We start from the raw sequence: 12,708 nt of genomic DNA, 5'->3' as shown, positions 1-12,708 counted from the left end.
CATCTTGGAATTATTAATTGACCATGTTTTTTCTGGTTAACTGAGAAAAGTGATAATTTTTGATTTTCCAGAGTTAACCTCCAATCCATGATCTCCTACAAAATCCCTAAAGTAGTTAAGGCTTTGTTACTATTATTATTTATTAATGTGATACAGTTTTAAACAAACGTAAAAAACTTTACACATAATTACATCAAACCACTGAATTATAAATTCTATTTAATATGCATGATGTAACAAATCACATACATCTAATAACATCGATACCATCACATCAGATCAATCAATCATTCAAGGCATAATACATGATAAAATAAATAGGATCAAATCCTTGATGAAATCCTTGGTATAGTTGATAAGTAGGTGATGCTGTATATAGGTGCAAAACATGAAACCCTCTTCATATTCGCACAGATAAAACTAATCGTTTCATACTAACATACAAACATACAATAAGAGCCACTACGCACCAGGGAGAGCCCCCCTCTGACTTATTTTCAAATGAGTAGTGGCATCACGCCATACCTGGTAAAGTGCTAAGTGCAGTTTAGGATTAAGAGTGTTAACACACTGCTTCCAGAAATCTGCCTGATCCAGGTAACAGACCAATAGGGGTCTGTCCAGTCAAATTAATCAGCGTATGGTAACCACTCAATTTCAGTCTTGCCGAACTCTGGAGGAAATAGACCCGGTTTTGCCATGTCTTCAGATATGACTGCCATATAAAGGTTAAATAGAGAAGGGGCAAGAATGCACCCTTGTCACAAACCTTAGTTTATCTTAATTCACCTAGACAGGGTGCCAGAGATGTCTAATCTAACCTGTATTGTTATCCATATGGAGTAAAACAATCATGTTCAGTAATCCACAGGGAATATTCCATCCTCGTAGTTTGCACCAGAGCTTACACCTAATCAAGGGCAGCATACATGTCTAAAGCAGCAGAATATAATGGTACAGAAGATTTTAACACAACGTAAGGTGGTGCCCATATGTTTTCTAAACCCTGTTTGGAACATTGTTAAACACACAGACTTTAATGTCTATTCTTCTAAGTCCTTTAATACAAATGATGGCAACAATTTGCTGGATGTATCAATCAGGCTTATCAGACGATAATTTAGTGGTGAAAATCGATCACCTTTTTTGTGAATAACCATCACTATAGCTTTAGTCCAATTTAGTGGAAGTTTACCAGGGTCTATTATCTGCTGGTAGAGCAGCCATAATATTTCCGACCATAGAGTAGGATCTAGCTTATGAATGGTGTTAGGGTGTCCATCTGAACCACAAGCGATTGAGTTCTTTAATTTCTTTACTGTGTATAAGTCCTGCAAATCAAATGTCGTGCCCATTTGAGCAACCACTCGCTGTCATTTCATCTCTTTTTAAACATCTTTTTTATTTTATGTCCACTTTAACTGTGCTTATGCAATACAGTCACGTTTGTGAATAGCATTATGTCGCAAAAACAAACGTACATGACATAGACTGTTCAATGAACAACATACCCTCCCCTCATCCCAGTCCACTGGTGGCAAAATGTGTGGGGCGCGGTGGTAGTGTAGTTCGAGCTGGGCGCTGGTTAGGGCAGGATATGTAGGAGCAACCTATGAGTACTGGTTAATATACCGTTTCATGCGTTTTTAGGAGTGGGAGTGTGGGGCGTTAAGACACAGGGCCTGATTCATGGATGTGTTTTAGAATCGCGCAATGCCATAGGAAAATGTTCCATGAATCAGGCCCACAGTGTTAGGTGGTAAAGGATGAGGCACATACAGTGTGTTGGGGAGACTACATAATGGTGGATGGGTACAGGACTAACAAAGGGCAGATATCTTTGGCAAAAGTGTGAGTTATGAATCACAAGATTTGTTTCTGGATGAGTCATTTGGAAGACTGAAAATGTTTCCAGTTATTGGTTGGCACACAAATGGATAAAGAGCTTAAAAGCTGCAGATCATAGCAGTTGCATTACAAGAAATACATTTGAGGAGGGGCTGGGAGCAAGGCAGGTTGAAACGCAAAAATTATTTGGTTGTAGGCTCATCTTACAGTTTAGGTCTGGGAAAAAGTCAACCGACATAGTTCCTAAAATCATGGATTTTGAGTGATCTGTTTTTTTTGGCAGTTAAGATGTTGTAACTTATCAAAGGACCTTGACCCAATGGCCTAACTGCCTCTTTTTAAAAAAAGAATATGACATTGGACCACCTATAGGCAGTCCTTAGACCAAGGCTATTCAACTCAATTAATGAAGGGGCTGACCTTTCTGATTCTATGACACATGCCCAGGTAATAATTCTCCCAAAAGTTGATAAAAGCCCCATGCTGTTTTCCTTTGTATGGGACCATACCCTTCTTGAACGTGAAATTCCGCTAATCGTCTAAAATCCTTCATGACCACATTAGTCTACCCAGGTCACTTTGGATTTATTTTGAGTAGTGGATCAGTGGATAATATCCGCAGAGTCCTCCATTTGAAGGATGATGCCAACAAATCCCCAGTCCACTCTTTGCTGCTTGTTTTGAACACTAAAAAAAGAAAGTGCTAGGGGAAGTGGACTGGGGATTTCTGAAGGCAATACTTTCTAAATGTAGCATTGGCCTTATGATTAAAGCGAGTTAAAGGAGATCATCCTCTACCGTTCTACTTGATGGGGTCTTATGGGTGCCTTGCGCTTATGGAGGGACCTGACCGGGGTACCACTGTCTATCCTATTTTGTTTGCATTGAAAAACCTCACTTAAAAATGTTTATCAGTTCCAAAGTCAATGTAAATTCTTCTCCCAATAGAAAAGTCAACCACCACTCTTCAACTGAGTAGGTTTTCTTATCACCAGTAAAACCTCTGAGGTATCTAATTCTTGCCCTGGTTAAGCCCGGGCACACGAATACAATGTGTTTCAGTGTTTCCGCTGTCCCATCAAAGCTGCAAAATCTACAGTCCAGCTTATCCACTACTTGTTCATGGGCTTCTAAAAGAAATAAAGTGGGGAAGAAGCAAAAAGAGTAGGGGGTCCCATAAATCGAGACTGCAGAACTCCTGAAAATGGATTTCTGCCTTAACATCTTGTTACTAAAAGTGATTCAGTATGGCCTCGGCACCTGTGGATTTTGAAAGCTTATCTACATTATGTGTTTGAGGATGACAACGATTTCTAGGCATTCATGTTTCTTTTATAAAAAAGTATATATTAGTGAGTACATTCTTCTCTTTAAACAGTCATAAAGTTTGGAATGTAGCCTCTAACCACCAATTAAAAGGCTGCCTTCTATACATCTGCATTTATCGTCAAGATGCCATCCTTTGGCCATTCTGCAAGCTTTCAATAGCGGTCCTAACCTCATGTACATGCTGCATTTTAAGCTTCCCTTTGTCATGTATATACAAAGAGATGTGGACCACCTCTCTTACAGGAAGCCCCAGGCGAGGCTTCTTTTCTTCCCCCTGCACAAGCTTTAAGCACATCAGTGCCCTCACCATTCTGTGTGAGGTGACACCTTCCTCGTAAGAGGCTCTTTTGGACTCTGGACCCAATGGACCGTAGTCACATACCACACAATAGAGCCATCTAGTGTGTGATCTCATGCTTCAATAATAATTTATGTTGTCAGAGTGGACAATACCGTTAATCCAATTTTCATATGACTCTTCATGCTATATTCATCCCACTTCAAAGTACTGTAGTACATGTTGCTACTACCCAATGTGTTGGTACTCAATTTGTCAAACTTGGAAGGATAAAGGACTGCGCATATTCTGAAAAGAACATGTGAATGTCAAAAATCTGCATATTGGAAAACCTTTTTGCTAGCAATATATATTGTCTAATGAGAGTATGAACATACCCAATAACAGCATAAGGATATTTTGTTATTTGTATCTTCATTGTAACTCTTTGGCAGTGGAGTAGTTATTAACATTTGAATATTTCTTCTTTTTATCTCTGCAGTTTATCACTTCTCTGTGGAGGTATATTTTTGATTGTGAGCTTGTCAGTTGCGTTTTACTGCATCATTTACCTAGAATGGTTTTGTGGAATCGCTGACTATGATTCAGAATATCGAGCATTAGTACCTATTACTATTTCCACTTTCATAGTTGCATCCATCTGGTAAGTTGATCAACATGATAATCATCTTTTAGCATTGTTTTATTGTATACTTGTGGTACATCGTACAATGCACATGCGTCAATGTACATACAGACTGTTCCACTGCAAAACGTTAAGCTAAACATGCAATAGCAGCAGATGATATGAACTTTTGTTTTGCAACTGTTCATAGTTACTTTCCCACATGCTGCAGAAGGTTCTCTTTACTTGGTGATGCCTCAAATAGATGCCTTATTAGATGCATTATTTTCATTGGCAAAATTATGGGCATTCAAATGGGCATGATTTGTATGTGATGCTGTTACACTGGTAAGAGGTGCTGCAACACGAATCAGAGATAAAAGCGTTGATTTCTGGGTATGCAATGCAAGCTACATTGACTAAAATGAAGTTGAGGAAAGCTTTTGATGGGCTTCATAACGAGCAATGAGCCGAAAAGGACAGTCAACTTGGGGAAACGCAGGAAAAACACAGAATTGTTTAAAGAAGAGCATGGAGTTGGCTATATGCGAGTGCAGAGACTGTCTGTGGTCTGGAATACGTGGTCCCCAATGGCATTCTTCCCATAGTCCTTCTGAGTATGCCTCCTCTCTGCCGCTAGCAGCCTCCCCAGGAGAGCCCCTGTATTCTGTCCCTCCCCGTACTATCTGATTTGGGGCTATCTATGCATAAAGCACACCTCCCTCTGTGCGTTCAACTGGAACGCATGAAGCGCCTTTCTGATATTCACCAGAACTCCTGTCTCCTGATATTGCACTTCCAATTGCTTCAACTGGTTTTCACTGGCTTCTGAGTCAGCCTTATACCCTTCAATATGTCTGTCTCTTTTTCACAGACGCCCCACACCCAGCACTTTTCCACAGCACACCAGGGGACTCCACCGTTACACTGTTAATAGCAATATAGGCTTGTATCTCTACCCACAGTTCTTTGTTAAAAACCCCATCCTTCAGCGCCTCAGATTTGAACTGCCAGTTTACCCCTTTGGCCAACAGCCCGGGGAGCAGACAGTCCAATATCAACGGCAAATGATTCAAGAGTGTTCTCAGTAGAATCTCACAAGGACCCAGGTTTACCCCAACATGCCCTGTTGATAGTATAAGGTCTATTCGGGAAGCCGAATGGTGCACCCCAGACTGAAATGTAGATTCCCGTTGAGTGGGATGCTGTACCCGCCATAAATCCATTTGGCCATATATTCTAAGTAGATCTAGCTCCCTCTGGCTACCCCTGGATTGGCAACAGTCCACCCTGTGGACCTGTCCAATCTTTGAACCAACGTCATATTAAATTCACCCCCGCCTCTAGAATCAGGGAGTCGGCTGCGTGGGACAACTGGGCTGCCACCCAGTCAAAGAATCGTGGCTCGTCCATATTCAGGGCATATGTGTTCAGTAGAGTGACCTTCATCCCTTCAATATACCCTGTTAATAGCAATGCCCTGCCATCCTGGTCTTTGACCATCTCCACCAGAAAAAATCAAAGGGAGCTATGGATCAGTATGGCCGCCGCCCCTTGCATAAGAGGAGTATGACAAAGTATCTGTGGCACCCCCACATTCTTGCCCATTTGTCTCTCCCTGACTTACCAGGTGGGTCTCTTGGAGGAATGCCACCCGTATCCCATGCTGCCTCATGCTTAAATGAACATTCCTAACTTTATCTGAGTGGTTACCCCTCCCCCCCGAGACAATCTGAGCTTCCCGCCATATCCCATTGGCAATGTGTAACCGGGGACCCTCCAACTCCCACCAACATCCCCACCCCCCTTGCCTCACACTGCTCAATCCCCAACTTGTCTGGTCCCCACCTTGCCGAAACAATCCACCCCAACTTGATCGCGTTTTCACCCCCCGCACTTCCACCTTCCCCAATGCAACTTGGTGGAATGCACACAGGGGCCTCATGCATCCTTCAAGCCCTGATCCTCTTAAGCAACAATTACTCCTGGCATTGCTCGCCCTGGCCGAGCACTGTTGGGCCCCCTCCCTCTGCTCCGCCCCACTGCACCTGGCATCTATCGGGAGCTTCTATCAGCCCCGCCTATGGGCTTCGGCGGGAGCAAGCATGTCATTTCCAGTTCCATTGTTATTTGCAATGCCCTCTTTCTCCACAAACATACACCATTATCATCAGCCCTTCATGGGCCCCTCCTTCAAATCATCCCTCGGGTCGTCTCCAGCCCTCACTCGTCCACTGTCTCGGGTCTAATTTCAGAAGGGCCTAGCTAGTTCTTGTCCTGGGCCTCAAGGCTGCCGGCCTCTTCCTGATCCCTTCTTCGGAAATTCCATCCAGGAATCTTCTAGCCTCCTCTGGGGTTAAAATAAAGTGTGCTCTCCCAGCATATTGTATCCTGAGCTTGGCTGGTAACATCATTGCATAGCGGATCTCCAGGCCTACACTTTACCCCCACAAAGGTTCATCATGCCACTTGCACAGAGGATAAGTCTGGGAAGATCTGGACACGGTCCCCGTCAAAGGTGAAGTCCCACTTTTCCCTAGACAGCCGAAGGATTGTGTCACGGTCTGTGGTTAACAAGTTTCCTTATTATGGGACGAGGCCACCAGGACCGGGGAGCGATGCTTGGATCCAGTGGGCACGCTCCACTAAAAACATAGGCAAGAGTTCGTCCTTCCCAAAGAGCGACACATGCGGCCCATCCCCTGTTGCTCCCGGATCGCCACCAGGCAAATATTGCTTTGCCTCGCTCGGCCCTCCAGATCCTCATTTTTAGTCGTTCTTGCCTAGGGCCACCAGCCTGGAAGAGACTGTCGCCACTGCATCTTCTAAAATGGATATTCTGTTCTCTGCCTCATTCAATATGGTCCCATGTTTATTGAGCCTTAATTGTATAAGGTCCACCTTGTTTGTCAAGGCCATATAGCTTGGTGGCCAATTTCTCTATGCCTTCCTTAAGGTGCAAGAGGATCTCCTTCATGGCAAGGTCAGCCCCAATCACTGCCCCTGCCGCTCCTCCCGTGCCCCCCTGGGTGTACTACGTGCTCCTCGGCCAACTTAGATTTCCTCCCTGCCTGCTCTCCATCAAAGGCCAAGGTGCATTGATTCTTATCCTCTTTCACCGCCTTGCCAAACCACTGCCCTTTCAGGGCCCCACTGGCATCCACCAAAGCTGGCTCCACTAGCCTCACTGTACTGCTCCAGTCGGGTGTGCTGATAGTCTGCCCAGTTCCTCTGCTCCACTGCCCGACCCTTCTTTCAGTTTGGCTCTTAACTGGGACTGTCTTCCAACTGATCAACAGATTGCCAGTGGTCCCACAGATGCAGCCTGCAAACCTCCAGGCCTGGCAGGGCGATCTCTCCTGCTCCAACCAATCAACATGCCTTCAGTGGGCCTCAGTGGAAACTGTGCTCCCATAATTGTGGCTTGCACACCTCTGTGGTAGCAGATTTCCTCGCACTAGCTCCGAATATGGATGTTTCCCTCTCACCTCTGGTGCCTGCTCTTCCTCAGCACGTGAGACCGCAGAGGCTCTTGGAGGCTGCCTATTCGCCCGGATAAGGCCTCCCTCCCGTCAGCAACAGCCTGCGATGTGCCCTGTTTTCCACGGCCGTGCTACACACTGGTTTTCTTCCGGCCACCAGTCCATCCTTCAGACGCAGCATGCAGTCTGCTGAGCACTCCACCGTCAGTGTCTTCACTGCAAAGCTGGCCCGTGTCTCCCACATTCCTGGGCTCCAGTGTCCCACTTGGGCATTGCACACTTGTGCGGCCGGTTGCCGCCTCTTCCCTCGTTGCCCGGGTGCCCGTGCCGCCTCCTCCTTCTTCTGCTGGTGCGACTTCACCCCCGTGCCACACCGGGGTCTGCGTGCCCTGGTCCCCGTTCACGCCAGGCTGGTCCTCCTCTCCCGCTATGCGGTCATCCACCAATTCAGCAGGCCTCTCAGTGGCCCCCCACCGCCGCAGCTCTTGCCCAAGATCAATCTCGCCAGCTGGGCCAAATTTCACTCCAATGGTCGTGCTGTCGGTGCGAGGCGGGTATCTCTATTTTTAAATCTTGTAGTTGCCCAGGAACTTCAGGCTATTAGGCTTGGCGCAGAGCTCACGCAGGAGCTGCCATGCTGCTTCAAGCTCTACATCACCACCCCCCGCCACAGGTGGCCTCAATATTTGTTTACCCAAGCACAAGGGAGGACTTGGTAAAGGAATCCACCTGGTTTCAACTGGAAATACAAATCTAAACCACAATATTCAGAAACCAGCGGAACCACGAATATTCTAGCACTAGAGAATACCAGGGCCACGATAAACTATACAATAGATTGATATCAACAAAACAACGTATTCTTTATATCAACATTATCTTTCTGTAAACACAATATTTTAAATACAAACTGTTCAAAAACTCTTTGATACAGTAGTCACATATACAATACAGCAGATGTACTGCCTAATGGCAACAAAAAAAATACTGGACCAGTCGAAGAAAAAAGTGACAAATACACTGTATCTACACTTCTGCACCTCCAATTAAGGCATTCTAGTGAATTCACAGTGCTGGATTGTAATTTGGGAATCCCCCATAGGGTTTGAAAATCTCAAAGCAAAGATGCTAGTTAATGTTTAACACCTCAACTGTAGGTGCTATTGCTGAATTCATCCTTGCTCAAAGTGCTGAACCTTCTTCAGGGGATACAAATTGTTTTCCTCAATACCGCGTACATTGTGTTGTGCTTGCTGCTTCACCTGGACCTACAATGGACACATGTGCATTAATGGCTCATGTATCTCATTTTTCTAAGTATGTGCAGCATGTGTAATTGCATTAAAAAAGCATGGGGCATTTGTGCCACCTACCTAATGGAAATACGTTCTTCACATCCATTTATTATTGTAGTGGTACAGCCTTTCGTTGTACCCAGATAACATTTTCGTAATATCTGTCAAAGAATAAACAATGTGGACACATTCAATAATGTTCGACCTTTCCAATCAGAAAGAAATATATACACTCAACTCCTCGAAATGCATGGGCTATATAGTACAACACTAGTACTTGCCCCAAGGGCGGTATCTCTCATACCTGTTGTAAATTCCTTCTGATGAATGGGTTTCCACTCTTTTATCTGTAATGTACATTTGTGTGTAAATATACTGTTCGAGGCTAGTCTCGTCCTATATATTCATGTCGAACTGTAGAACGATTTCATGTTAGAGCTTGTTTGCCCCGAGTACTGTTGTCATGCTGTCAATGGGACAGTTTCTTGTGCCGCATTTTGTTAATGAAGAGATGTGCATTAGAGGTGCCGCCAGCCTCAAAAGTACGCTATTTATTAACCGGAGAAGATGCAGTGTTCCCTGAAGTGTCCAGACCTGTCGAGCGGCGTCCCTGTGGATACAAGGTGAGCGTTACACATAAACGAAATGAGAAACCCCCTGGCTGCAACAACACACCCATGCCCTCAATGAAACTATGCAACGACCTCGCTGATCACTTCAAGAACAAAATCAGCACCATTCACCAAATCCTACAAAGCAGACAAATCTACTACAACAAGGAACCGACCTTGCCAGCCGAGGATCGTCTGAACAAACTACAAAACTTTCCCAAATATCAGCAGAGCTATTCGTCAAGCTGGTAAGAAACTGCAACAAAGCTGTCTCCTCCATGGATTCCTGCTCCCCAGACTTGCACAAATCAATCTTCACACAAGGAACACCCATGTAATACTACAGAAACCTTTTCAACCAATCACTATTAACAGGGAAAGTACCGCGATCATTCAAATCGGCATACATCAAGCTGCTCCTCAAAGACACAGCAGGCAGCGTGGAAGACCTTGACAACTACAGACCCATCTCAAACATCCCCTATGCAGCGAAACTACTTGAAACCTATGTATATAGAGCAATACAAGATTACATACGATAACACCTTCTGCTGCACCCGGCACAAGTAGGCTTTAGAACGATGAGAGGAACAGAAACAGCACTGCTCTCAATCTGGGACGACCTGATGGCTAATTCAGACTCGGACTCAGACACAAGTGCAGCTCTAATACTTCTGGATCTCTCAGCATCATTTGACACAGTCAACCATGACATCCTCATCAGGAGATTGGAAGAAATAGGAATCACCAGCCTAGCCTTATGCTGGATTAATTTTTCCTAACAGATAGAACAGAAACCGTCTGGATCAAACCCTTTAAATCCATCCCAAGGGAATCCACCTGTGGAGTACCACAAGCATCCTCCCTATCTCTGCTGCTCTTCAACATATACCTGGCTCCACTAATCAAGCTCTTTAAAAGACATGGCCTCACATGCTACAACTACGCTGATGAGACACAGATCATCTATAAAGTACAAAACACACACAAAGAAAACACAAACCTGCGGCTGGATGAACATAAACAATCTCAAACTCAACCCTGGCAAAACAGAAATAATGTTTATCCAAAAACAGCCTCTACATCCCATGGCCAATAGAACTAAGAACAGCACTGACACCAACAACAGTAAAGAACCTCAGAGTCTTGATGAACAACAAACTAGCACTTGAGCCACAAGTAAATGCTATAATCAAGAAATGCTTCTTCCTTCTGTACAGAGTGAAATGGGTCCTACCGTTCCTCTCCTTCACCCACAAAACACTCACCCTCATCACACTTCTCATGTCCAGAGTAAACTACGTCAATAGCCTATACCTAGGAATGCCAGAACGCATATTAAAGAAACTTCAGCGTATTCATAACACAGCTAGCAGACTCCTGCTCAAACTTCCACAAAGAGAACACATTAGCACAGCACTGAAAAATACTACACTGGCTACTGATAAAACCGCGAATAAGGTTCAAAACAATGTGCATAACGCACAGAGCAATCCACGGGCGAGGAGCAGAGTTCCTAAAGAAGAAAATAACCATCTACTATCCAGCAAGACCACTCGAATCAAGCTACGTCATTCGCCTAGAATCAAAACCATCCAATAAAAGAAAATTCGGAGGAGCTTCTTTCTCACACCTGGCTCCTAAAACATGTAATTCCCTACCAAAAAACATGGGCAATACAATGGATGATCTGGAATTCAAAAAACGACTAAAAAGTTGCAACTTCACCCCAGAATCAGAATCTGAAGGGAATGAGTAGGAATCATACATTGGCAGAAACAGGAATCCCAGGGCGGGACCTCTAATCCATTGCCTAATCGTCCCCAACTGGTGGGCGTAGGAAGGACATTTTAAAACTCTCATGCACACACAACGCCAAGTTTACAGAGGAATACCACAGTAGGCAGGACCTTCCACTAGAAGTCAAGGTAGAGACCCAAAACCTTCCTAACCTAACCATCTCTAATCCTTGGATGGGGGGAACACACCTTCACAACCCATGTCCACATACCTCTAGACTACTACAGAAGATAATTACCACACCACCACGTACCTGCCGACTACGATACCAAACAATATCAAAGCACACAAGATGGTCATAGACAGTCCCCGGCGGTCTGTCATCCAGGTGGCCAGGACACGGCCACCGCTATTGGATCCAGTTCCTAGGGGTGAACTAGTGAGGGAGGATCACTTGGATGGGGGACACTGATGGGTGAGACGCTGTATCCCCTTCTTGTGACACCTTTTTCCCAACGTACCACGTAGGATGCTTAAACACTCTTTCCTCCCCTTTTCCGACACAAACACTTTTGCACACCATGAAAGACGACATACAAACACCAAAGCCATTTACCCCAACACCAAGCTCATGCAGGTGACCAAGATCACACACACCTGACAGCCCTTTGCCTTCCTCACAGGGATAAAATGGGGAGCACGAGAGCACAATACGAGCAAGACAGACCGCACGATGAGACAGCTATCCCGGCACATCACTTCAAGAAGAGAAAGGCAGGCAGAACCGAAAGGCTGATAAGGAGAGAAACAACCTTGCCCTTTCCGACCCAGACCTGCAAGACCTCAGTGGAAGGAATCGTAAGACCGCGAGCAATAGCTCAGGTGTGTTGCAGCAGATGTCAAAGGTACACAGAGCGTGCCTAACTGATAGGAGATGCCTGCTACCGTGGTACCTGCCTTGACTCCAGAAACAAGGAAAACCAAGCGGTTCGTCACAGCCAGTGAGTCGAGGGGAGAACCGATAAGCAACCGGCCATCGTAAGCAAGAAAACTAACCTCGGATGGTCCTGATATAGCAAAAAAACAGTTTGGGGAATCTGAGCCTGGAAGAGGGGGATTCAAGAGTGAAAAGTCATCACCCAACGTGTATATGGACAAGAACTTTTGTTTGTTGTTTTGATTACATCAGGTCCTTATAAACGAGATTTTCGTAGAAAAGACACTTAACCACCGAAGATCCCAATAGCTGAATCTGGAACTGTTGTCTCGTGCTGTGAAAAGCTTGAGCCTGTGTTGTGCTCAGAAGTCCCACCTTGTCCCGTCCTCAAAACGTGGGAAAGGGAGACCCCTGGCTACCAAATCCTGACGTATCATTTGTGAACACTTCTTTCTTTCCTGTGAATTCTATCCCACACTCTTTCTGGTATTTTGTTGTAAGGTTTGGCAACAATTTTCTTTTTTTAGTATAGGTCCTTTTATTTTAACAAGATGCCACTAGAGG

At 44.9% G+C, this 12,708-nt stretch overlaps 1 protein-coding gene across 2 annotated transcripts in view; it reads left to right on the top strand.

The window, feature by feature from the left end:
* The window catches only part of TMEM128 (transmembrane protein 128), a 150,617-nt gene that overhangs the window by 25,257 nt on the left and 112,652 nt on the right, over positions 1-12,708 (top strand). For both annotated transcript variants that reach the window (XM_069631962.1, XM_069631963.1), the window contains exon 3: positions 3,957-4,118. In XM_069631962.1, the coding sequence (XP_069488063.1) occupies positions 3,957-4,118 (162 nt within the window). The remainder of the gene's footprint in view (positions 1-3,956; positions 4,119-12,708) is intronic.

This window comes from Ambystoma mexicanum, chromosome 6q (assembly GCF_040938575.1).
Source record: "Ambystoma mexicanum isolate Mex_15411 chromosome 6q, UKY_AmexF1_1, whole genome shotgun sequence".
In the NCBI taxonomy this organism is placed as follows: Eukaryota; Metazoa; Chordata; class Amphibia; order Caudata; family Ambystomatidae; genus Ambystoma; species Ambystoma mexicanum.
Note: the sequence above shows the minus strand (reverse complement) of the source record. Positions and strands in the feature narration are given on the sequence as shown.